Here is a 27,987-nt window from a genome sequence, read left to right on the forward strand (position 1 = left end):
TCCTGATTAAGATAACAGTCGAGGGACTAAAGGATAGCAAGAAAATACGAGCGAGACCAGCATATCAGTTCACTTCTGAATTCTGCAGAGAAGTATGTAGTCGACAATGCAGTCATTTTATGTGTAGTGCAGAACTCAAATTCACAAGCTACCTTCGAACAAATCAAGCAGTGACCAGTTTATCAGCACAATCATTTACATATCAACTTCAAAAAAAGTTTCTATCCTTTTGAAATAACCAATGAGTAACTCATTGATTCACTGCACTCATTTGCAACAAAAATTATTCATAAATCACAAGTACTTTACTTGAGCCAGTGCTTGCCTTGCCGAACAAAAGAAAGACTGAATAACACAATAAATAAGAAACTTAAATTTCACCAAACTTGATAATTGGTCAAGCTGTTATCTTCACTGGATTGGGTCATGGGAATAGCTGCTCTCTCCCTACAACTGAATGTTGTTGAATCAAATCCAACACAATCACATGGACATGGTCTCCTCAGCTCACATCTGACAGTGGGAATCAGTCATGTGGGTAACTCGTGATAAATGGCTCAGAGACGAGCATTAGGTAGCTGAAATATGCAGCAAATGGCAGAAAAATCCTATTAATAGGAGCCATATCGATATCCTATGTTATTCTTATAGTTTCTGAACTGTCTGAAGCTCTAATTCAACTGATATTATTTTTCTAAACTTTTAAGCCAAACTTTATTCCCTTTTCAAATTCATTCCCACTGCATATTTGCTTGGGTAACTATCTGTACAAATTATCATGTTTCGTATGATACTCTTCAAATTCAATTGCATTATCAAATAAGCCTTTACACATAATAGGAACTTTCAGAAGATAAATTTTATTTTATCTCTTCTCATTTAAAAGACTACACAAACATCAACGGCAGATAAAAAAGGAATGTTTAACAAAAACCATTTCTACTGACCAATACTAAGTACAGGGCCTATTATCAATAAAAATCCACACGAGTACCATTATTAATACACAAAAATACACTGAAAATCACATTCATATTCCATAGCTAAGTGGAGACGTAACATGAAAAAAAAAAAACAATTCAACAAATTATTGAACTGAGTCTCTCTCATTAAAACCTCACATTCTTCCACATTATGACTTTGATAAGTACATAATTAAAATGCTACATTAGTAACAAATTATATCGTTCTAGTTAACTTTTTCTTTGGAACAAATACATATTGATCCTTGAAATATTCCAACCAAATTCAAAAAAATTGTAGAGCCTCAAAGATTCAAACCCATTTTAAAATGTCTAACATGCACAGCCTCAATTCACTTCGTAACTAGTGCAATAATATCCCAATTAAAATTTGAAGTATCAAGATGTAAGTGTAGTCAGGAAGTAACTTTTAATGCTAAGTCACGAGAAAATACAATGCACTCCACTATGCAAGCATACTCGTATTAAATCTCTCCGGCAAAAAACTTCAATCACAGTTCTTCTGTAAAGGCCACCCCTCTTTTCTGCATTAAATAAGCGGTTAATAATGTATCCCTTGGAATCATTAATACTACACCGTGAGAATGTTTATTGCACATTTGAATATGTAAGCCTCTTAATACGAATACGACCAATCAGAAAGGTAAAAGAAAAACTAATAGTCTCAGTTTAAAAAAATTTATTTCAAAATGAAAACTGAAACCAGTATCACACGGGGAACATTACGGTATTAAGACTGGACCCAGAGATTGGTTCTTTACTAGTGCCATAAATAACAACAAAATTTACACTCCATAAACAGGTAAGGATTTGGTTTTGACCAAAACAAAGGAAAAGATACATCCTAGTAAACTAATAAAACCATGCATTTTTCACCTCTTCAAAACTAAAAGTGGTCAACTGGAGAAGTAATTGCAATCAACTCAACCATTAGCAGATATATTGAACAGGATTCTTTCACAGCAATGATATTCACTGCTTTAATAATGGACTGTGACAGAATTTTTCATCATAAATAATAACTAGAATGTAAAATATAGATTGTTTAAGTGTCTATTATCAAACAAATATGTAGCTTCCTTGAAGTGCAAAAATGGTTATTTAAATAACAAAAATCATAAGATTCATAAAAATTAAACAAATAAAAGGCAATTTCATCCTTATAAAGTGTGTCCTTAAATACAAGTCAAAGTAACAGGCTCTTATGACAAAATAATCACACATATTATGGAATATTCATTAATATATTTATGTATAATTACTATGTATGACAATAGAAGTACATAATATCTGAACAAATTAAATAAAAATGGCGAAGATCACAAATATGCCATCAACAATTTGGAATTTATAAATATTTTCCAATCAGTTGCAATTTGATCTTCCTAATTCTATAAATAGAAAAATAGTACGAATATTAGTCATTTTAAGTGAAGGTGCACTAACTAACAGCAACTCTGACCTCATCACATACCAGGTTTGGTACTACAACATACCCTTCCACAATTCACTTTCCAACTTCAAGATAAAATGAAAATGTCAATGCTGAAGGGTTAATGACTCACAGTGTCCGCATGATCACAGACTAAACTCTCAGAGAATTGACTCAGTTGAACTTCTTAAGTTTACCTTGATTCTCCAACGTATTCCTTCTTCAGAAGCCAATTCACTTAAGGCAAATTAAAATGTCAGCAGATGTGATAATGAAGGCTTTGAAATGTACAGAAGTACAAAATTCTACTTAAACAGACAATTTACCACCAATAGAATTTTCTTAACAGTCTATCCAATAATTTTTACAGGAATGGACATTAATTCATGACACTGAAGAACCATTCCATGCAAAAATATTGCTGGAATCCCAGAGAAAACACAAAAGCTAACAAAATTCAGGTTTTAGTAAATTTATCCAAATAGCAAAACCACCACAAAATCAAGATTTCCTAAGATATTACACCAGAAACCTGTTATACAATTATGTGAAAATTTAATTACGCCAGTAATTAGGAATAGTACGACATAAACTTGCCAGCAGAAATGAATTTAAAGTTCTATGAAATAGTACACACGCAATAAAGACTTATTGAAAGTCACCACAGCACTCCAAACATGATACAATTAATTATCCCTCAACAACGCATTGCAACATGTCCAAAATAACTACTAATCTTTGGTCCTAAGTGATCCTATCCTTATCGCTTGTAGGCATATCCATTACCAATAGCAGATTGTGCGCTCTTATAGAAGGATGGCTGAGCTGCTGGTGCAGGCTCTGGTGGTGGTGGAGGAGGAGGAGAAGCAAAGTAAGATGCAGCGATTGATGCATTGGTTGCAGCTGTGCTGTTACTTTGTGGTGCCGCTGCTCCCCCAGGATAGTTTCCTCCACCATGGCTCCCAGAATTTGGCATGGAATGATTACGAACATGACTCTGCTGATACTGAGGAGGAGGCTGATTGGGTTGGAATTGTGCAACATGATTCTGCTGGGCCTGATGAGGGGGTTGGCCATGATGGTTGGGTTGGTGGTTCGCCAGGAGGGGCTGAGCCTGGTGATGCATCTGGTTCTGGTGATGTGACTGATTCGGCTGATGAGTTTGGCTTTGGTGATTCTGGTGATGATGCTGGTTCTGATGACTGGGCTGGTGATGTGACTGATTCTGATTAGTTAAGGACTGCTGAGGTGTATTTTGATGATGGGACTGGGTCTGATGGTGATTCTGATGGCTATTTTGATGCACTTGATTTTGGTGGTGATACTGATTTGGGGTGTGATTTTGACTCTGAGAATGCTGACTGTTGTGGTGGTTTTGCTGATGCTTGGGAGGAGGATGCAAGAACTGCTGGTTTGTAGATTGCGGCTGATTGTGATGGTGTCCTGGAGTTTGAGTAGGTTTAGGCAGCAAGGGTTGGTACTGTGGAGTTGAATTTGAGTTTTGGTGGCGTGGAGTCTGACTTGACTGCTGCTGGTTGTGGTCCTGATGACCGTATCCATAGTTTGACAACATTCGACCAGGTTGACTGCTTGAGCCAGTATTACTTCTGCAAAGACCACACACAGAAGGAAGACAATTAGGCGACAATTTGCAGTGCATATCTGATGTGATACTACCATGAGACAATCAAACATTGCATATCAGATACCAAATACTTGAGCAATACAAAAAAAACTAGTACTCTCCACTTAAACCTCCAAATTAATCACTCAATGATTTTTTTCCAAGTATCTTTGAAGTGTTACTCAACATCCAAAAATAAAAATTTTAACTTAAGGTTAAGGTAGACGATGAATATAGGCTAAACATGAATAGACTAATTCTTACTTTGATCCTCCACCTCTTCCAGCAAGCAACGCTGCACCAGTAGATGATGGATTTGTAGATAGAGGCTGAAAGTTGGCACTATTGCCAGAGTCACCACGATTGCCAAAGGATGAGAATCGGTCCCTGCCACCAATACCACCTCGCCTATCCCTGTCACGGTCCCTCCCCATTGTTCCCATTCGGCCTCCACCTCCTGCTCCCCACCTGTTGCGACCTGCATGGTAAGAAAATGTTAAGTAAGAAAACTTTGGGAAAAAAGATATGGAAAACTTCTCCTGGAAGTCACATAATGAGGTAAATTCCACACATGCAATTAAAAAATACCCTTCCCAAAAGAGCACGACCACAAAAGCATCAAAAATAACATTTATCCAAATTGTTCGTAGAAACAAATTGCTAGTCACCAGCAGGAGCTATTTTCTCCTTACCTGCATCCGCACTAACAAGTCTACAAAATAAATTCACCCAAGTCGCACAATTTAAGGCTAAGTTTATGGTTGATAATTAAGAATTTCTTGTAATCACACTACAAATAATAAAGATCACTTACTTCGACCTCCAAATGAAGAGCGAGCCATGTCAGCCATCTCGAATAAGTGAGGATTGACAACTTGATTAGCTTCCCGCAACACTGCAATAAGATCAGATGCTTGTCTTGCATTTCCTGGAGTGAAAAATGCATATGCTGTCCCTGTGCGTTGAGATCTTCCTGTACGTCCAATGCGGTGAATGTAGTCCTCAGAGCAAGATGGGTAGTCAAAGTTTATGACAAATTTCACATCTTCCACATCTGTTTTTCAATGAAAAATACGAATAAGACAACAAATCCAATATTTCCACCAACAACTGTAACATTAAGGGAAAACTAGATTCTGAATGAAATTAACACCACCAATTTTATAAAAATGTGATATGCTATCATTCCATTAGAGTCAGATCTTTGAAATGATTATGAGAAGACTCAAAGAAGCTTGAAAAAAGTAAACACCTTTGTTTCAAAGTACAAATTAAACAAGAATGTAATGATAAAATGTTTCAACTTACTTTGAACCATTCCAATTACCTCTTGAGTCTTTGCAGTCCTCATTTCCCGCCTAATTTTACATTATCAATACAGAAAACCTAAAAAATTCCTTTCACAACAAAGGTTAACGTTACCACATATAGTTATTAAAAACACTGAATAACAGCACTACACCATAACCTCAAAGTTATAACTGAGATTTAACAAAAGGACCTGAATTAACAGGACATTTATTTCCCTTTGTGCACGAAGCAAGCCTATCTCCAACCTTCTCATCCTGCATTCTTAAAGAAAAGTATGCCACAATACATATTCAGTAATAATTCTCGTCCATTGACAGTTTCTCTTCCTTGTTGTCACATGCTCTCTTAGACAAATACTGATGAGAGTAAAACAATTTTTTGTACAAACTTGTTCATCAGATGTGAAAATATTCTGTTGAATAGCACCATGGATTAATTACATTTGAAATTTTTTTACTATGATTGTATCTCCGAAGTACAAGCTATAAAAATATTACACCCAATGGCAGCTTTTCACAGTTATATTTTTTGCACAACTCTTTCATATGAAAATAGATCAATCAAAAATTAGTCCTTCAACCTCAATAGCTAAGCCACAAAAAATGAAGTTCCAGCATTAACTTCACCTTAGTCCTGCCATTTGCACAATTATTATCACAAATATTACAAGGACTACAAATGCTATGCCAAATTACTTTTCCCACAAAATAATTCTTCAACGGTTGCAAGCATTAAATCACTCCAATACAAGGTTAATGGGCACTCCACTCTTACATGGAAGTTAAGAGACAAATTCTCAAATAATTCTGGTTTCATAAGACTTAGAAATGCAATTTAAGAAAAGCAATACATCCAGCAGAGAAAAACCCTATCAAAAGAAAAACCTTACAGAAAGAAACTAGCTATCATAACAAACCGACTCTAGCGATAACACAATGCCAATACCCATTGAGTTCTAAACACTTTTCGGGGAAAAAAAATTAAAATAAATAAGTCATGATGGCATCGAATTTTTCACAGCAATACATACCTAATTTCCATTAATAGCTAACTTTATGATGTGTATATGTAACATCAACATGGAATACATTTGCAGTATGGCATACTTAGCACCAGATACATAGAAGGTAACTTCATCTTCACCAAAGAAAAAGTAATGTTTGACCAAAATCAAAACTACATCCCTAACCGTCCTCACATTTTTCTCATGATTTTCTAGTTAGAAATTGAGCATTAAGTTACACAAAATTTAACAATCATTTTTAAATATCAATCTGAGTAATATAATTATTAATGAAAAACTAATTACAGCAGAACATCCCATAATTATTTGCCATATGCATGCGGTTCCTTTTGGTACTATATATGTATCTAGAAAAAGTCCCATTGAAGGACTCTGGCATCATAACTTTCTCTGCACTAAATTTATCCGAAATATTGATTTAACGTGCAACATATTAATCAGGATTAACTTTAATGCAATAATTAAGTACAAGCAACTTTGCACTGGCCCCTTAGTATTTTACCTTCGAAGTTAAATACATGAATTTAAATGAAATCGTACAAAAACTAAAAAGGCTCTTGAGGATAACAAGATAAGCTGCAAGCGACACCAACAGAGGAGCACACTGATATTAAAATTTTAGTAGAATGCAAACTAAATAAATTAGGGTCATTAATCAGGGTAGTGTAGTTGCAATGGGTAGAGCACAAGGCTGCTTATGAAGGGTCCCAGGACCAAGTATCAGGAGAGGCCACGTAATAATAAATCAGGTATTTCTAACCACATTAATAAAACCATCTGTCTTCCTATGTGCACGATCCACTTTTATCACATGGGTATATATAGATGTAGATATAGCATATATAGATGAGTATGCACCATATGATTTGACCACAGGTCTTTGCAATCCCTTCACTGTTGAAAACTGGCTTCTTTAAATATTGTGCATTTGCAGGATGAAAGATAATTAGTTTATTAACCTAATAATTGCAAATTGATTAAATGCCAAATTTTACTCTTGACAATAATTATATTTTTAAGGAAATGCAACAAAATAAAAAATTAATAGATACTAGGACTCCACATACATCTATATGGACCTAATTTTTACACCATGTATGTACCGATAGCAATGATTAAATCTAATTCAAATACATGGTGCAATAAAAATCAGAAGTCACAACCATGGCAATCCTAAACACAAATCACTTGGCCATGTTCGATGTCTGAATGCACAAAAGGTTTGATATAATAAGTGCTTGAAAATAATGACTATAGCAACTTTTAGGCATCATTGAGACAAGAATGGACTGGAAATGGGCAGTTACAAAAAAAATCTAATGACTGGAGGCTGGTGGACTTATTTTCTGCTGAGCACATTGGGCACTGACTCATTGACATCTATGGTGAAAATTGGTCCTTGACAATTAAAAATTGAGTTCCAAGAATAAGAACATGCAACACTAAGATTAAATATCAAGAATGCACCATAGTGCTGGGACCATACTAGATTTACAATTTTACTTCCATCAGGCTCAGCTTCAGCACCGTGTTCTAGACTACTCTTGAGTGTTGGTGGCATCCAACTATATACAGGATACAAGCATCATTAAAAGGCTAAAAAATACATTCAGCAAAATTATCATCAAACAAAAATGTGCTTTTTCCTCTCATCTCTAAACCTCTCTAAGTTTGGGAATTTTAGTTAAAAATAACAAGTTGACAAATATTTTATTTCCATTACTGTGTTACCGCCGATTATGAAATTTGCGGAAATGTACCTGAACCTGAGATCACCATAAGTTCCTTTATCTTTTCTTCCACTTTAAACACACAAAAATACAGATTGTAATCATCGCTAAAAAAGGAAACAATTTGTTTCGTTCCTTAGGTGGTAAATATTTTCATTCTTTTTAAGTACCTCCTCCTTTTTGTAATACCTAAACCATTTCACATCATTTTCCTGCCCTTGATTTCTACTTATCCACAGTTAATCATAAATATTATTAAGTGGTGATAATTTTAGAATAAAATAAAATCACTGTTTTATTCCACACTTCATTGTAAATCACACGACCCCACGACACGACACGATGGGTTTCAACGTCTAGTGTTATCATTAGGTAACAAGGCCCATACATATCCAATGAATGGAAAACATTTTTTTCCACACATTCTTTTCAAATCAAATGATTAAACCTGATGATAACACTAGATGTTCTTTTCAAATCAAATGATTAAACCTGATGATAACATTAGATGTTGAAACCTGGGTCGTGCTCTTTAAAATAAAGTGTGGAATAAAACAGTTATTTTATTTTATTCTATAATGAAGAATTCCACAAAATAACACCTGAGACCGTGTCTTATATTGGTGATAATTTCTTCCGAAGCATGCTCATTACAAAACTTGAGCTGAAATGTCTTCCACAGGGTTTTAACTTGCCATGATATCCAATCACTTATTAATGCAGCTACTTTCTGTTAACACAAGCCAAAAACAACACTTTGGATAATGTCTACGAGTTTACATCAAAGGATGTGACGATAACTGAAGACTGGCACCTTGATTCTGTAAATATCATAAGTCTGTCATAACTTGAAATACAAGGTCTCTGTCAATACATTGGCATCAGTGCAGATAGATTACGTAACTTCTGTCTGACTTCAATAATATTTCACCCATTGATTCTTAACATAGCAGAGAGAGTGGATGATAGCCAAGACAAGTCAATACATTTTATTGTTAAATAAAGAATTAATGTCATTAATATTCGGTAATGGTGCATGCACATGCGCTCATTACATTAATATTATGAATGAATACCATTAACAATAAATATGATTATCTACACAAAAATTGAGATGAATTGAAGAAATAAATCACTTCCATGAACTTGGCCCACATAGATGACTCAAAAGAATGATGGCTCACAGAAACATATATGCACTGATAGAAAGTTTCTACTGGTGCATCCCACTTTTTAATGGCAGCCAACATGACTATTTTTCGCTGTATTTTCAATTACCCATCATAAGCCCTAGGACTCTTCCTTACAGATTAGCTCGAATGCAATAGCTGTCAATTCTCCCCCACGAACACTAGCCACATAAAAATGCATAAAACATAAAAATGACTCAGTATTATTTAAGCAACTCTTCCAATACATGTTAGTGATGAAGGATCGACGTAAAATGTGCGGGGAAGGCTTCAAATAGTGCATTACACTTCTTAATAACTACCATCATGAGAGAACTAATTTCTCACAGTGCTAATTGCCGACCCGTCAAAGGCCTTAGGCAGCTTGTTCACATAATAACTTGAACGCTCTAGCCGTCAGTTCTTCCCCAAGAAAACTATCACCATTCATAAGCTTACCACATTTATAGAAACAAGGTGCAGGTAATATAATATCTTCACACAATATCCTTGTCATTCTTTAAATGTACATTAAATAACAACAAATTAGTAAACATTAATTCATCAAAATGACATAGTAATGTATTAAGTGACTTCAACGAAACTTAGGGAACTATTGGCCAACACATTCCCCTAGTAAGTGATGACCATTACAAAGACATTGAAGAAAAACCATAAAACAATTATAACAATGCATGGATATTCTAAATACCACATGAAATGAGGATCTCCAAATTCCACACTTAATAGGCAATAACAAAATGCCCCCAACCATCCGGAGAAAGCTCCCAAAACTTAAAAAGGATATAGTGCAAAACACTCAAAAAATTATGAAAGGAATTTCAAGCAAGCTCAATAGGCAAAGTAAATAGTTCAAATTAGAATGATAGCATACAAAACACTCGAAACACATGTAGCACCACGTAAGGCTGAAATTATTTACTAGAGCATTCACACTTCAATTCATATCAAACGATGGATTAATTAACAATTAACTTAATATCCCATAAAAACTTAAGTGAAATTAATATCAAATACACTTAACCAGGAATTTCTCCCGAGAAATACACAGTATTATTCTTATCATACATTATTGAACAACATTATAGGATTAAAACTTGCCATAACAACATGAGCATCAGGAAATTAAATATCTGAGTTTATAAGACTTGAGTTTGTACCATTTTCATGAGAGAATTGCCGTCCATTAAACTTTGGCCCATTTTTCATTACAAATATTAAGTCACTTACTGCTACATTCTTATCATTTTCACCCCGTATACCCTCATTCTAGCTATTCCAGTACAGCAAATATCAGAAAAAATGTCAGTATCACACCCTCCTCAACTAACACAATTAAATCATTCCTACTGCATCAAATCTCATATTTTAGCATACAAATATCTCAATCGCTTTTAATGCTGTTCAATAAAATGTATGAGTTTCATATTTAATCCATACTCACTAAAATTCCATGAATATGAAGTGCCACCTCCAAATGAAACAACTTAAAAATAACATGGGCAATTGGAAAATTTTAACAAGATGAATATTGCTCTATGTCAACTTAATAAATAAATTTGTCTAGGGAAATTTTCTCACTATTGATAGCAGTGACATTTAAAATTCACATGCGAAGAACTTATTATCTGTAAGCAATTTTGTAATTTACTTACATTAAAAACAACAAGTTTGCGTACCAATTATAATCATTGCAATAGTTTATAAAGGAATTATTAAATTCCTATGTAATCAGTCTCAAATCATCTTCCAAGTCTTTACACTTTACACTTGAAATTATAAGGACTTGTAGCTCTTTAACACTAGCATGGAAGATCACTAAAATAGATCATAATCATAAGAACCAAGCAGGACACTGATGGCAGAAACCACAGTAAAACAAATACAATCATGCCTTGCGTTGCTTAAATAACAACTATGTAAATCAAGCGACTTTCATAATCTATTTACTTTTCAAGCAGTGACATTAATATCTATCATAATTTATGCCTCCACCTAATTCTATAAAGTAATATAAGATACAGTAAAATCCTGGAATTGAATTGAAGTGCTGATGTAAGGTGAGTATAATTTACCACAAGTAGCCCATGAAAATGAAGATAAATTCCCTACTTCGCCTATTGCATGACTGTACCCATCTATATGGTATCTAAGTTATCAACTACATGGTAAAATTGAAAGAGGAGATTTCAAGTTTTGCCAGACGAAAGGCAACATGTTTGGGGACGGAACAGTTCCTTAGCGTGTCAACCAGTTCTTCCATATGACCACAGATAGCATGGAGTCTTTATCTGAGAGTAGGACCTTGAGACCTGAACAGTGCCAGACCCTGCCCTGCATTCCAGCACATAACCCTGAATTTCCAGGCAAAGCATCCAATGGTAGGAAGAAAGACATTGACAAATCAAATAAATACTCCCTCAATAAGAATAGAGTAAATGCACTATGTACCATTTTCCATTCCGCAGGTACTCATAATAGGGTAGTTTCCTTCATCAAAGAAAATGAAAGCCATTGATTGCGATTCGTAACCCACCATTAGTGTATTCATAACATGCAAATTATTTGGTTTTAGAATTCCCAGTTTAGACAATGTTAATCGTCAATTTTAACCTCATTTAAAAAGGCCGGATGCGATGCCACTCCATGTGACGTCACAGTTTCTATACGAGTAGATAGGAGTCTCACATTTTCTGAGCTTACCAATGCATGCATGAGGCACAGACTTCAGGGAATGATCTCTTAATAATCACCTATTAAAACTGCCTATCGTCAGAAAGTTTCCTTCATTTGGTAAGGTATTAATAATCCTTATTTAAGCCAAGTGCTACCTGCTAGCAGTCAGCATGGCAGTGGCGCACAATATCCTCGCCCCAAGGTCACCTCACACGGCGGAAGCGGGAACCAGAATGTCACACAGGCTTTTACCGGCATTCATACTTAGCCGTCACGTTTTCGCGCACTTGAAAGTTTTCACATTTCAATTAATCGCAAAAAATAGATATCGTCATTTAAAAATCTAAAAGCTTGAAATGAGTACTCCAGGAGTAATCATCGTCTTAGGCAATAAAAAATAATAGGAAACCACCCTATTGGTAGACAATTTGAAATTTTGTAAGCATAAATTAGGGGTAAGCTAGTGAAAAGAGAAATATCTGGTACAAGAAAGAAAATACAAATGCTGCAAGAAAACATTTGAATGAAAACTAAGCATTTTTCCCTTATGCACTGAAGTCACCACTCTTCTTCCATACAGCGTTCATTTTGAATAATTACACTGCAATTAGGCTTTCCAAAAAATTATAAAAATGAAATTAGTCACAAAAAAGAAAAATACAAATGACACAAGATTCTAAGATATTATGGCAAAACCAGTTTTTTTCAAGTCGCCAGATATCACATTTTTCTGATTTTTCCATCTTCTATCAGCTCCTCCTAATTTTCATAGGTTGGCCTACAATAAAAGTTTCACAGTTTTATTCACCTAGGTTAGATAGGAAGAAGTGCAAATTAATTCCCTCTGATAAATATATTTCTCTCACAAACACTTGCTGTTAATTTGTTTTACCATAGACTTTTCGTATTTTCCGAGTATTAAGGACCAACCTATTTCTCTGTAAATTCTTGTTTCACCTAATATGTATAGTTTGTATAAAACCCTGAATAAGAACCTAAACTGAGCTACACAAGGCATGACTGTAGAGCAACATAAGCACAAGTCTACTAATTCACATCAAACCTCTCTCTCAATAAAACATACGGCAAAATAAAATTTAAAATGCATAAATAAAAAGAAAAAGCAACAACTACTAAAGAAAAACTTAAATCTCAAAACAATAAATGAGCTATACAGTACTTAACTTTTAGTTATCACATTAAAATACTGGCCAAATCACCATTCAGAAATAAAACATGCCCTCACCAATCATTAACGTAAACTATGTAACATTAATGTAATATATATATTAAAAAACCAATTCCTTGTGGGGAACATGAGAAACAACTAACATTTTTCTGGTGGGCCAACTCATTGACATGAGACAACAGAGCATAGGTGGGAGCAACTGGACATCTGACGGCCCTCACCCAGAGGCACGGAGACTTTTGCAATTCTACGAGACTGCTGCCAAAATTCCTAGACATGTCAACCAAGCAACAGGCAGAAGGGAAAGAAGTCCAGACAGCTCAGTTGTGCATTCATGGAGGTGCAGAGGGCCACGATTCAAGACACACACCACCTCTCCCATCATCCCTCACTGACCGATGCCCAAGCGGCTCGGTGGTTAATGCAACTTCATCCTCCCTCTGCGCTTGGCCTATTAGGCTCTCCCCATCTCTGTGCCTCTGCAAAGAGAAAGGCAGGAGTGGGTGCAGTCGTACCGATGTGGTAGTAGTGTAGATTGCCTGCCTGTACCACCATCAGTGGCACAGGACTCCAGGAACCACATCCGAGAAATATAGCCGTAGTGCCAGGCAGTGCAAATGAGAGGCTCATCTTGATGATCTAAAGAGTCAGATGCTGAGCCACATTACCATACGAGAGCAACCCTGAGGTTACTGGCATAAATTAGGCATTGAAATCGGCAACACATTTTCATAGGATGGTTTCTTTCGAGTGAATTAAAGCGACAAGTTAAACTCAATTAATAAAAGTTTAAAATTATCAAATATCCATTTATATCTTCCAATATTTTAACGAAATCAGAGATTCTCAAATATTTTCACATAGCCTCTGATTAAGAGTGAACAATAATCATTGGCATTTTAAATTCAAACCAATCACAAAAAGAAGAAAAAACGCCAAATATTTTTTCTTCTAAGCCAATGGTAATTTAGATTTACTTTATTCATATCTAACACATAAGCAAAACGCAAATGTGATACACTTATTTACCCCAGCTCATTCACAGAGGAAGCAACTCAAGTAAATAAACGCTTTGACTTTTCAACTATTTCTTTAGAGGTATAATTTATAATTTTGTAGTTATTCCAAGCTAAAAAAGGCCTAGAATCCGAATGGCTACCATTTAAATCAATTAAGTACTAAAAAAATATAAGCAGCCAAACCATTATCATGATTCACCAATTTTCACAATGCCTCTATGGCATGTTATGCAAGAATTGACCACGGAGAAAATGATTTCTTTGAAGACGAGTCTTCTAAGAACTCCAACACAACTGGGCAGAAGCTTCACGAACACAGAAGTGAACATCAGACAGTTTATGTCAGAAATATCATTGATTCCCATGCAGATTACATTTTTCCAGATAAGAAATCATGCACATTAGTTAAGTCAATTCCAAAGGAATATCTTGAATTTAAGTAACTGGAGACAGGATGTTAACACCATAAATTAAGGTGTCACAGAATATGATCATCAGGATCAGGTATCCCAAAATATTGAATATGAGAAACTATTAGAAGCCAAAAAATAAATATCAATTGAGATATGATTTTTTAAATCCGTCTCCTCAGAAATAAAAATATTTTATAATTGAAGATACCTATGATTTAATGAAGAGATTATTAGTTCTCCAGAAATTGTGAGAGGAAAAAAGTGCAATATTTTGCCACTCACACGATGCGAAAGTACCATCCATTCAGCAATGCCCATTCCATTAGTAAATGTGCTCCTTTCAAGCCTGTTGTCTAATATACAATTAAAAACCAAAATATTTCCCCACATTCCCATCATGGAAAAATCTCATGACCATGTTCCAAAAACGTACAGAACCTATAAATCCATCCCATCAAAATTCAACCACAATTAAATGAAAATTGATATAATATAACTCGAACATTGCCAGTGGCACACGAGCCTTAATTCCATTGATCAGAAATGACCCATCTGACTAAGCCATAACATTATCCCAGAAAAGTTGAGAATTTGTATTAAATGTCAAATCACAATTTCAGTAAGAGCTAGGATATAGCCAGGAGCTTATTACTTGGCTCGCCAGTTTTAATTGTGGGCAATAAATCCACGATCAATGCAGCACTGGATCAATTGAACACTGCGATTATTAAATGCTGTAATCTTTAAAGAAAGCATGGCTTAATAGAATGCAATTTACATATTTCTTACAATGGAATTACTGAAATAGCTAACAGTTCCATACTGACAACCTCAAATCTTCAATTTTTTATAAGAAATTGTCAACCAAAATAAAAGGAAGTCCATATAAACACTAAGAATCTCATCTGCTTAACTTTGGAACATGGCCCAAGATAAATCAAATATAGCATGACAGAAAAATTGTAATACACTGCACTGGCATCGGTTTAATTCTCGAAACAGGACGCTTGAGCGTTGTACGACCGCAAGCCTCTCGAGGCCACCCATCCTTGTGCCACATTCCCTGAGAATGTTGCCTCCCTCCTGAGTGTAATTCGCAATCGTTATAGTTTTCAAGGAACTCATTTTTACATCAGTTGCTCCCATAATGCATTATCGTCAAATCCCCGTTGCCGACCCACCCGTTCTCACAACTTGGGAAGGATCAGCGAAACGAGGAAAATTGCAGACTCTCTCCAACCAGCTGTTTTCACTAACAAATATTATTTCTACAAATAGAAGGAAGAAATAAATTTCACAAAAATACAAATACAATGACTGTCACACGATGACATGTGTAAATACAGATGGAGCATGTTGAGTTTATCAGAATGGTGATTGGTCTGCTTCAGCCCAACAAGGGCAATTGATGATGACATAATATGGAAACCCACCCGACATTGTTTGAACGGGTGGTCATTATGGCACTAAAAATATGCATGAAAATATTCCATAAGGCATGGCACTCCTTCATGTCATTGAAAAGTACCCCACCACTCACCCAAACCGCGGGCAGCAACATCTGTTGCTACCAGAATTGGAGATTTCCCAGATCGGAATTCTGTAAGAAAAAAATAAGAAATCTTTAAAATACAACATACATATGAAAGCCCACAACCTGAAAATCAAAATAATCCTTAACCCAAAATGAATTTTCTAACAATATATTTTCAGGATAATAATTAAATATTCCCTTCCGAATTTCTCATCAACAACATGGATTTCTATGCAACAAAGTAATGGTAATAAGAATAAAAATAGAGAAGGACTGACTAAACACAAACTAAGTTAATGTGTACTGGGATCATAAACATTTGGGCCAAACCTGTTAAAACCCAATCTCTTTCTGGCTGAGACTTATCACCATGAATGCTGATAGCAGACCACCTGAAAAATGAATAATGGAAATATCAAGTGAACACTGCAACACTAAGGCAACACAAAACACAAGTACTTGAAAAAAATATATCATAGATGCATACCCATCTCTCCTAATACACCTTGTAATGTCATCTACTTTTCTCTTGGTTTCAACAAATATTATAGTTTTGTTTTCCTTTTCTGCACCAATTTCAGCCAAAAGTTTTAGAAGCCTGAAGAAAAAAAATCCAGTTTTATGGATGCACTACTACTATGGATGACCCATGAAAAGAAATTTTTAATTCCAGGGTCTTGTGACCTAAAGCAATTCTAAGTAAGAAACATATGGGCAATATTTTATTGCACTGAAAAACTTACTTTCCTTCTTTCTCATACTCCTGGCAAACATCAATTATCTGCAAAATGTTGTGATTAGCAGCCAGCTGCAAAGATCCAACATTGATTTGGATGTAATCCGTCAAAAACTCTTCTGCCAATTGGCGTACTTCCTTTGGCCATGTTGCACTCCACATAAGTGTCTGCCTGTCAGGCTGGATAAAACAAAGGTACACATTAAACAACTAATTAAAAAGAGCAAGCTAGATCAAAGAGAATAAGAATAACACTTCAATCAAACAAAAGTTTAAACTACCAGAGGTGACATTTATTGAATAGTTAAATGTTAGTAATATAAATGAGCTTTTAAAAAATATTTTTAGCAGTTACAGCTACTTTTTCCTAAGACAATTTTAAAAGAACTTAAAATGTTCAACAAGGAATCAGTGATCTCATGTAGACTAAATTAAAATATTTGAGACTTCAATTCTTGACCAAGTTGTTATTTTCTTCTCGCAGGGATGGTTACATTAAAAGTGTTTACATATTCCTTCGGAATAACAAAATAAAACTACATACAACTTACCCGAATTTGCTCCACTATCTTCCGGATTTGAGGCTCAAAACCCATATCCAGCATACGATCAGCTTCATCAAGCACTAAATATGTGCATCGGCGTAAATTAGTGGTATTTCTTTCCAGAAAGTCAATGAGTCGACCTGGAGTAGCTATGACAATCTCAACACCTCTCTCCAAGTCACGTGCCTGTTAAAGGAATAATAATATGCATTATCCCAATAAATTAACAAATGCAGAAGTAGATTATGGCATTTAATTTAAGAATTCATCGAGAATGTTACCCTTACCTGAGGCCCCTTGGGAGCACCTCCAAAAACACAGGTATTTCTAACATGGACAACAGATCCAAACTCATTCGCCACCTGTTGTATCTGCTGAGCCAGCTCACGAGTAGGAGCTAAGACAAGGGCAATAGGCCCATCTCCACGAGCAAGTCTGGGTTGATGATTAATATGGACAATAGCTGGGAGGATGTACTGAAAAGAGATCAAGACTCCCTGTAATGCCAACTCACAAATTAGCGTAAAAAATAATAATTATGCACTCAGTTTCTCATCCCACACACCAGTGGCAATGATTTAAATTAACCATGTATCAATATTTGAAGAGGGAGTAAATGGGGTAGGGAGAAGGTTAGTGGAATCCTAAAGAAATCAGGGATGACTAAAACAAACTACCATTGTTTACCCGTAGAAGTGGTGGAAAACTTAGAATTTTACAGGCACAGAAAAATAGAAATTAATAAGTTTCAACAAGATACAAATACAGAATCTGGCAGAAACTCATTATTTCAAAATCTAATGAAGTAACAACTCAGAAAAGTGAGGAACAATATTTGTTATTATGTAGAAGAAGGTTTTCGACCCTATGGTTGAATCCTTACACCTATCCTTCTGAAACATGGTGATGCATTGTGAATGACTAGTAGCAAGTCTGGAAGAGGAAATCTTTCTAAAAAAAAGTCACCGGAGATAGGGGTTTTATCATATTATTTACAATCCCTCGATGGTGGGACATATCAACACCAAACTAAAATTCTTACAATATTTGCAGTCATGGGGGCAGGATCACCAGATCATCGCACTTTTTTGAAATTAGGAACAGCCACTAAAAATAAAAATAGTCTTGCTTACAGCTAATGTCTTCCCAGATCCTGTCTGAGCAATTCCCACCATGTCACGACCACTCATGGCTATAGGCCATCCTTGGGCTTGAATTGCAGTAGGCTCCTCAAATCCTTGTTTCCTAAAATATAAGAAAAAATTAGGAATCATCTAACGAACAACTATTCTTTAATTGTAACTGCGTAACCCTTAAATCAGGATTGGTAGTTGCAAAAAGCTTAAAACCATCATACCTTATTTCACGCATGACATAATCAGGAAAATTTCCTTCTTCAAAAAACTGATTTGGATTAGGAATATTGTTTCCCTTCACGGTTATTTCCATGCGGCGACGGAACTGGGATACATCATTCATAGTCCTGGAATAACAGAAACAACAAAATCAACAAAAAATACATTCACTAACAATATACTGAACCTTAGACAAGCAATTTTGCTGTTTAAAAAAAAAATAATTAATACAGATGGGCTAGGCCCCTTAAAATCTGATATCAATAAACAGTTATGAAAGAGCACTTAATTTATCGCAAGGACTGGTGTGATTAATAACCATGAAATTCAAACAAATCAGAGAGATGCAAATGCTTAAATAAAAGACAATTTATAATTGATAAACCTTTATCAATGATTTATAGTGCTGTGTAGTCTTGTTAACATAAACAAAGCTATATTAAACCTGTGAAGGATATGAAACAACATGTGATCAAAATCTACAGGGTGACAACAAATGACAAAAACAATGTGTGGTTAAATTTGGGGAATGAAAAGTGTAAGCCAGTGTGCTACTCGCATAAAACAAGACTAAATTTATGACAGATATTGATGGGCAATAAAATCTCATAGAAACATGCATCCACCATGTGCACTGCATAATAGATCATCAAGGTTATCTGAACAGACTATACTAATCGTCGATTGTTGAATTGCCGCATAAAAATATGGCTATTCAAAAAAGCAATTCAAGCTTTGATGAAGATGCATGGAACCCAGAAAAATTTGAGGTGAAAGAGAGATGATAGAAAGGAAATGGAAGAGGTCTAATATCTAATTTTTTGGGAGATCCAGGTTGTTTTTTTTAATTAACTACAGTGGATAGAGAGTATACTTCAGGAGAAACACCCATTTCTTTCTCATGAAGCGAGTCCTCTCATGAAACTAAGCAAACAGATTTCTTTGAAGTGAATTTTCTAGCAATATCAAAATTCTCAGCTATTGCTCTTCTTTTTGGGCTTAAAGAATACCAACTTAGTATTTCATGTGATGCAACTTGGGGATAAAACCTGTTTAGGAAAATCGAATATTTTGATCCCATATATGGATCCACCTACTCCACCAGAAGTGCCTAGCTGAAAGAATACGACAAGTAGTCCCCCAAAGATTCTAGACATAGATTCAACCCCTGTAAATTGATCACTGTCAGCCAGTAGCTCCATAGGACTGCACTATTTTAATAATAAGAGTCTACAATGTATAAAAAGGTACACAATCTACAAAAATGAAAAAATCAACTTAGGTAATATGCTTCAGCGAGAGGCTCAAGTTCAAAGCGAAATGGGCAAGAAAAAGACATCGTACATTGCCCAATGTAAAAAGATTCATCCAGAGTGAAGCAAAAGTTTTAAAAAAATGGTAATTATATCACACCAGACTAAAGAATACGTCCCTAACATATGACACTATTTAAATGTACCAAATTGAGTCACAATTCATTTTAAAAAGGCACTTACGTGATATAACACTCCACTATTACCAATAAAAGACAATAGAGAATAAATAAAAGATACTAACTCTACCAAAAGCAATGAAACTCCTATTAGACAAGGTGTCTTTACAAAATCATTCAAAAGACATCAAAATTTCCTGAGAAAGATGTGCTCTTCCATCACTACAGAAAGAGCACAATGTCAAGTTGCCTTTGACTTAACAGCAGTTTGACAGAACTAAGTTCCACCTTCATCAGCATTTTTTTGCAGAAATATTAAATTGTGACACAATCTTGGATAAAAGATACAACACTATACTTAAGGTAAAATCCCAGTGAAGCATTTGCAAGGCCATTTTCTATCCTTGCATAGATGGATAATGCTTAAATGCCCAAGCACATTAGCAAAAACAAACTACAAATTAAAAACCGGCAGACGAGCCATGATACATAAAATAGACAAAAATTTGTGATGGTGCAAATGCCACCAATTTCATAGCCAATAATGGATTATGAAGACTCATTTAGGCCAAAAATGTCAAATGCTCTTAGGGATATGTTAATTAAGCAATCACAAAGAGAAGTATGACCATGATGAATCAGCACCACAATGTATAACATACTGAGGGGAAATAACTGAAAACATTAGCCTCATTTACTAATATATCACTGGGTGCCCTGTACTTTCAGGATGCCTGATTGGGAGGTGACATCCCTCACCTGTTGGCCACACTGGGATGGGGTACATAGAAGTCCTTCCGGAAAGGCTGCAGCGAACTCATGTCCCAACGAGGCTTCCTCAAGCGCTCCCCAGGTTGCTTACCCTTCAGACTCCCCCTGTTCCCAAAGTCCCCGAGACCACTACCACCGCCATATCCTCCACCACCACCTCCAAAACCTCCTACTCGACCCCTATTATCATCTCTAAACCGACTCCCACGATCACGGTTCTGGTCGCGCTCACGAAACCTGTCCCACATTTAGGGATCATAAAAAGGAAAGAAAAAAATTTAAGGTGCATTCAACACTAAGAAGGCACATAGAAGTTCATTAAATGTTCATCAACCAAGCATATTTTCCAAATCCTTCACTCTATCAAATTTGCAATCGAGAAAAAAATCATCACTCAAATTTGCAATAGTGAAAAAGTTACCCATCAAATTGCCACACTAATGCTCCTTCCAACTTATTTATCTTTCCAGAATACTTTTTTCTTTACTTTTACAATCAGTAAATAATTATAAAGAAATTTTTTATAATGTGGCGAGAAAAAATAAAAATGTCCATGACACATTATGTGAGGTAAAACAGCCTTTTAAAGTCTACACTTCAACAAAATAGAGATAGATCAAAAACTAATTAATGAAATTAGTATTTTTACTCTTTTATTGGTAATACCAGTTTTCACCTACTTGACAAGAATAGGCACAAAATATCACAAGTAATGAAACTGGTCAAACCAATAAATTTTCTGTAAAATCAAAAAGTATTTTTAGCATTTTCAAGAATTAAAAAATAAAAATAAAAGAACATAGCACACCTAAATCACCTAGACTTCAAAAATACATTCAAATAAGTGTTCACGGAGAACCAATCTATATCTAACATTAAAGAAACTACACACATTTGGATGCACGACTAATTCACCACCTAGTCACGTGAAACACTACTAAACGTAGCCCCTAAGCACGAAATGAATTTAGGTCTAGATAATATTACTGTCCACAAGATTATACTTTTAATTCCTTCTGATTCTCATCAGCTTCATGCATTCAAAGTTATACGTAAAACTCAGAGCCACCTCTTTCTTTAAGTAAAATTGAAAAGGAGACACATGAAATCCACACCACATAAACTTCACTGCCCAAATATATATATAAGCTAAACATGGCATCAAAATGTACAATAATCATTACACTCAGTTTTAATTTATTAAAGCATGAAATCGGTCTACCCTATACAATAACTATTACCCCTAAAGCAGAAATTTACCAATGAGAATTCGATATTTTTCTATTTATTACCACACTAAATCCAGATTTCTCCCACAATATCAAATCCCTCTGATGATAAAGATTTCATCCACCAGCTGCTTTTTGCCTACTCATTTATATCCAAGGAAGTTTTTAAATAGCTTATCAGGCATGGATACGGAAGTATTTTCCCATCCCCATTGATGTCCAGTCTCTGCCATAAATGTTACAACCCAGAAGCTGAAAATTTTTGAATTTTTTTGCAAGTTCTGAATTGACTCAGAATTGGCAATGCTGTTGAACCACGCCTCCACGTGGGAGAACAACAAACCGTACGTGTTGGGAGGGAGGGCTTTTCCTTCTGTAGCTGGGAATGAGTATATAGCTCATCGCAGAAGGGAATTTGACAAGCAAATTCATTTTAATGATCGAGTGCACAATAGTCTTGGCCTCTTGGCGAGCATTTATTCCTGAAGGGGTTGAGTTGCGAAGTATTCTGTAGCTGACATTTCCTCAGCAAAAGCATTTTTGTGCACACCATAGGTATTGCTAGGTAGGACCTGACAAATACTATTGAAGAACCATTTTGTTGCAAACACTACGAAAGTCGTATTAAATTATCAATAATGCCCTCGCGATCGCAGTTATGTTGGATGCCTGACTGCTATGCTGCTTCTTCCACAAATAATATTTCAGCAAAAGCGACCCCTTTGTCAAGGATTTATTATGATAGCATACATTTGTGTCAAGGGTTTAGCTGCGAATTTTCAACTTTAAAAGCATAATTCTCTACTTTTTCTTATGAGAAATATTTCTTAATATGGGCTATCAATTAGTCCGAACTTGAATATTGTAAATTTGCACTCATGAATGATAAATCCATTAAGTAATTGAAATTTTAAGAACACTAATCTATAACCGTAAGGAACATCAAAATAAAGATGAATAAAAAAATGCAAATGCCCATTACTTCCGACTGTAAAAATTGACATGGGGATGTACGATATGGAATCCTTGGGCTCTGAGTACCTATCGAAATGCAAACAATACCATTAAGGATAGCGCCACGGCGTAGAGTGAAAAATACGCCATGTTTTACCTAAAAATCAAGATAGATTCAGTAAGTTCCTCGCATGCTCCCGACTGTTTACATGACAATAATTCGTAATCAATAAATTGAAGGAAAAAGAAGCACCGCACTACTCAGTCACCGAAGTAAAATTTCTTGGAGAAAGATGGTTTTACAGGAATAAGTAATGGCAACAGTATAGTTTTATCGAATGGACTATTTTCTTCGGATCTTCACCAAACTTAGATTTATCCAATTATTTACCGCACATTCAAAAAATTGAAACCACCAGTACCTTCCCATAAACCATCCGTAAGTGACAGTTACACCCATTGCACACGATTGACGTCACGTCGTAGACGATTGCAACAACAGCACCGTCAGCGAAGATTCTTTCAACCATGACACCTCCACCCATTTTTCTGAGGTAGTCGACAAGAGATTACGTCATATCATAGTTGCACTTCGAAGCTTCACAATGCAATGAAATGCACAGACCTTTGATGCGACAAACAGAACAAACCACTTCCCTCATCAAGAACATACTTTTTCTTCGTTTCGATTTTGGTTGTATCGCACGAATATGGAGAATTTCGGGCAAGATAGTTACTTGATATAGAAAATACGAAATCTTAAATCGCGTCAACCAATTGATGATGTAAATCAGAAAATCTACCTTCAAATCCTAGCACAAATCGAAAAAATACGAGACATTGGGTAAATAGCGCCAACAAGACCACGTAATTATTTGGCGAGTAGCTTTACACCAACCGCTACGAACTGTCCAAATAACACTTTTAAAGAAGACCTCCAGTTTTCATTACCCGCAAAAATAGTACGTCGCCAAGTTTTTACTGTAGTACTCTCCAATTTCCTCAAAAAGCACAACTAAAATGGCAGTAACATACATGGTAGATGTACTCACATTATCACAGAAAGTCAGGAACCAGCTGTAGATGTCAAGAAAGCTCGAATTTTTTCACTCTTAGCGACTATGAGGTCGAGGAATATGTAATTGGTAAAGAATGTGGATATAGTAGTAGAAAAAGGCACCTAATTGTACAATATTTTCAATCAACGATCCAGCTTCTTCATCAACCCTTCGACGAATTCACAATATGGCGTCGAGGTCTGACGTAAGCAAAAATATGGATCCGTTCGCGTAATTGGCTGATCGAATAATCGATTTGGTCTATTCTTCGTTTTGGATTCAATTAGGAACTAAATAAGGAATATTTAGAAATTTAATTTGCATTTTTAAATGTGTTTACATTTATGTCTACAATAAATGTACCTTATACTTTTTTTTCTTTATCGTAAGGCCTACATTCAGCTGCATTCCCATAGCCGCTAAGCTGCAAAATGTGTTCAACAATAGCAAATCAACAATCATATAATAGCAATTTGATTGAATACAAGCGACGGACGGACGATACAAGTGTTGTAAATGTCTATCTCATATATGTCTTGAGCAATAACAATTGTTATCAACAACAAAAGGAGATAATGACCTTGCGAGCACATCCTGTAGTTCCCATTGATTCGATTGTTTCCTCCATTCCTCATCCATCTACACCATTGAGAGATGTAACAAACTCTATGATAGTTAATTGACTGATGTTGATGGCTTGACCATGAATCAGAATGCATTTGTTCAAAAAACATTTTATGAAGATGAGAACTTGTCCTCATAGGAGGACATGTAATACCATGGTAAGCACCCTAGGTATTTATTGGAATCATATTAGCTAGAATCAGGGGTGTCTAGTGAGGAACTAGAACAAATGCAGCCTCGATTACTCATTTGCTGGATTATATCTGCCAATCATAATTGGCAGATATCATCATCATTGGTGAACAATCCTAGGATTGGTTTGATGCAGCTCTCCACTCAGTTCTCCTATCAGCTAATCTTTTCACATCTACGTATTTCTTCTCTTTCACATCCTTCTTTACTTGTTCCATATATTTTGTTCGAGGTCTTCCTTTTCTGTTCTTGCCTTCCACTTGTCCCTCAATGTTGTCGTACGATTGTCTTCTTCCGGCCATCATGTCTCAAGATGTGGCCTATAAGGTTGTTCCGTCTTCTTGTTAAGGTTTTCATGAGGCTTCTCTTCTCTCCTACTCTTCTTAGGACTTCCTCGTTACTAACTTGGTCGATCCATTTGATCTTCCTCATTCTTCTGTAGCACCACATTTCGAAGGCCTCTATCCTTGCTTTCTCCGCTGCGGTCATTGTCCATTCCTCACTTCCGTATAGGAGCATACTCCAAATGTAGGTTCTTATAAATTGTTTCTTTACTTCCATATTTAAGTTTCCCAATGTAAGCAGATCTCTCTTTTGGTGGAATGCTCTCTTTGAAGCGATCGCCTCAGCTATTCTGCTGATAATTTCTTTCTTATCTACTCCCGTCACCCCATGTTATCTTGCTTCCCAAATAACCGAATTCATCCACCTCTTATCAGTTTTTGTTTCCCTATTTTAATGTTAGTCTTGACTTCTTCTCTTCTGCTGCATACTAATATCTTTGTTTTCTTCGTGCTTATTTTCAGATGATATTCACCCATTACCCTACCCATATTAACCAGAATATTTTTCAAATCCTTCTCTGTTTCTACGATAACGGCTGCCATCGGCAAATCTTAGCATGCTAATTTTTTCTCCATGGATATTCACTCCCAATGCCTTTTCTTTGATTTCATTAATGGCTTTCTCAATACAAACGTTGAAAATTACGGGTGACAATGTACAGCCTTGTCGCACTCCTTTCCTAATTCTTGCTTCTTCACAGCTGGGCCCTGATTTTATCACCGCTACTTGGTTTTTGTATAAATTGTGAATGATTCTTCTGTCATCGTAAAGCACCCCAATTTCCTATAGGATTCCAAGCATTATGCTCCAATCCACATTGTCAAATGCCTTCTCTAAGTCCACAAACGCAACGAATATTGGCTTGTTCTTTTCCATTCTCTTCTCTATGAGCAGTCTAAGGGCCAATATTGCTTCCCTTGCACCTTTGTTTTTTCTGAATCCAAATTGGTCCTCATCCAAGAACTCTTCTGCTGTTCGTTCTATTCTTCTATAGATGTTCCTTGTCAGTATCTTCGACGCATGTGTAGTTAGGCTTATGGTCCTAAAATCTTCGCACTTCTCCACTCTTTTCTTCTTAGGAACAAGGATTATAATGTTCCTCTCGAAGTCCTTTGGTATCTCACCTGTAGAATACATTTCGCTAATAATTTTGTACAGCTGGTTCAATGTCTTCTCTTCTGCATTTTTAATTAGATCTGCGGGAATATCATCAATGCCAGATGCTTCATTTATCTTAAGGTCTCTTACTGCCGCATCAAATTCTGATCTTAAAATTGGGGCTCCCATGTCATTGGCATCCACTTCCCTCTCATTTTCGACAGCATTCGTTCTAAGGCTGCTTCCTTTATACAAATCTTCCAGATATTCCTTCCATCTCTTTCCTTTGTCTTCATTTTCAATTATTAGTTCTCCGTTTTTGTCCCTAAGGGTATTACATCTAACGCCCCTTTCCTTAAAGTGGTTCCTCACTATCCTATTGGCGGCCTCTACTTTTCCATGTTTAAGATTGTTTTGTACGTCTTCACAAATATTTTTCATCCACGTTTCTCTAGCCTTCCGCGCTTTACGACATATTTCGTTCCTTATTCTCTTGTTACAATTCTGTCCTTCCTCTGTTTTCGCAGCCTTGCATTTTCTTCTTTCTTCAATGAGATCTAATACTTCCTGCATGATCCATGGTTTTTTCATAACGACTCTTCTTTTACCAAGAACTTCCTCAGCTGCTGCCTGCAGACCACTTCTAATGGTTTTCCAACTCTCTTCCACTGGTTTATTGGCCGTATACTCCCCTATTCTCTTTTCTAGAGCTTCTTTAAAAGCCAGTTGATGCTGAACCTCCTTCAATTTTTCAACCTGCCATACGTTTTTCATGACTTTCTTCAATTTTTTAAATTTAAGTTGGCATTTCATCATAACTAAGTTATGGTCACTATCGATATTTGCCCCTGGATAACTTTTGCAGTCCTTCACCTGGTTCCTGAATCTTTGTTTCACTTGAATGTAGTTGATTTGGAATCTTCTAAGGTCTCCTGGCATCTTCCACGTGTATCTTCTTCGCAGGGGATTTTTGAATAAGTGTTAGTAACCACTAGCCTGTGCTCAGTGCAGAATTCAAGTAGCCTTTCTCCTCTTTCATTTCGGTTACCTAACCCATATTTCCCAGTTATTATTCTGTCTTGACCTTCACTGATGACGGCGTTCCAGTCACCTAAAATAATAAGATTTTCTTCCCGTCTTACCTGCTTGATAACTTCCGCTATATCTTGGTAAACATCTTCTACTTCTTCATCTTCATAATCTGACATAGGCATGTAAACCTGCACCACTACAGTAGCTACGGGTTTAGTATCTACCTTCACCATTACTATCCTTTCATTAAACTGCAGGTAGCTTTTGACATGCATCCCGCCGCTCTTTCTAAGCATTATGCCTACTCCAGCATTACCATTTAGCGATCCTGTGTGTATCATTCTGCAGTTTCCACTCCAAAAGTCTCCTTCTTGGGGCCACTTCATTTCATTGATGCCTAATACGTCGAGGTTCATTCTTCGCATCTCCACCTTCAAGTTCTCTAGCCTACCGCAGGTACGAAGTGATCTAACGTTCCATGTTCCTATCCT

At 35.9% G+C, this 27,987-nt stretch overlaps 1 protein-coding gene and 1 long non-coding RNA gene across 3 annotated transcripts; both read right to left on the reverse strand.

Annotated features, from left to right (window-relative positions):
• Positions 1-1,647: 1,647 nt before the first annotated feature.
• On the reverse strand, positions 1,648-24,410 carry LOC124165255 (ATP-dependent RNA helicase dbp2-like). Of its 2 annotated transcripts, XM_046542574.1 has the most exons (13): positions 24,200-24,410; positions 20,953-21,201; positions 18,764-18,889; positions 18,540-18,651; positions 17,694-17,882; positions 17,413-17,592; positions 16,869-17,041; positions 16,613-16,723; positions 16,456-16,517; positions 16,132-16,191; positions 4,854-5,093; positions 4,304-4,517; positions 1,648-4,022 (listed from the first exon to the last, which is right to left on the reverse strand). In XM_046542574.1, coding segments are annotated over exons 1-13 (2,565 nt in total). In that variant the 5' UTR covers positions 24,202-24,410; the 3' UTR covers positions 1,648-3,175. The 2 variants fall into 2 exon arrangements, with proteins under 2 accessions (XP_046398530.1, XP_046398531.1); XM_046542575.1 differs by lacking the exon at positions 20,953-21,201 and having other exon boundaries at positions 24,200-24,409.
• LOC124165257 lies at positions 6,132-8,633 on the reverse strand. The gene is made up of 2 exons (XR_006866181.1): positions 8,597-8,633; positions 6,132-8,552 (listed from the first exon to the last, which is right to left on the reverse strand). It is a non-coding gene; the product is annotated as an uncharacterized LOC124165257 (long non-coding RNA).
• Positions 24,411-27,987: the final 3,577 nt, after the last annotated feature.

This window comes from Ischnura elegans, chromosome 9 (genome assembly GCF_921293095.1).
Source record: "Ischnura elegans chromosome 9, ioIscEleg1.1, whole genome shotgun sequence".
Lineage (NCBI taxonomy): Eukaryota > Metazoa > Arthropoda > Insecta > Odonata > Coenagrionidae > Ischnura > Ischnura elegans.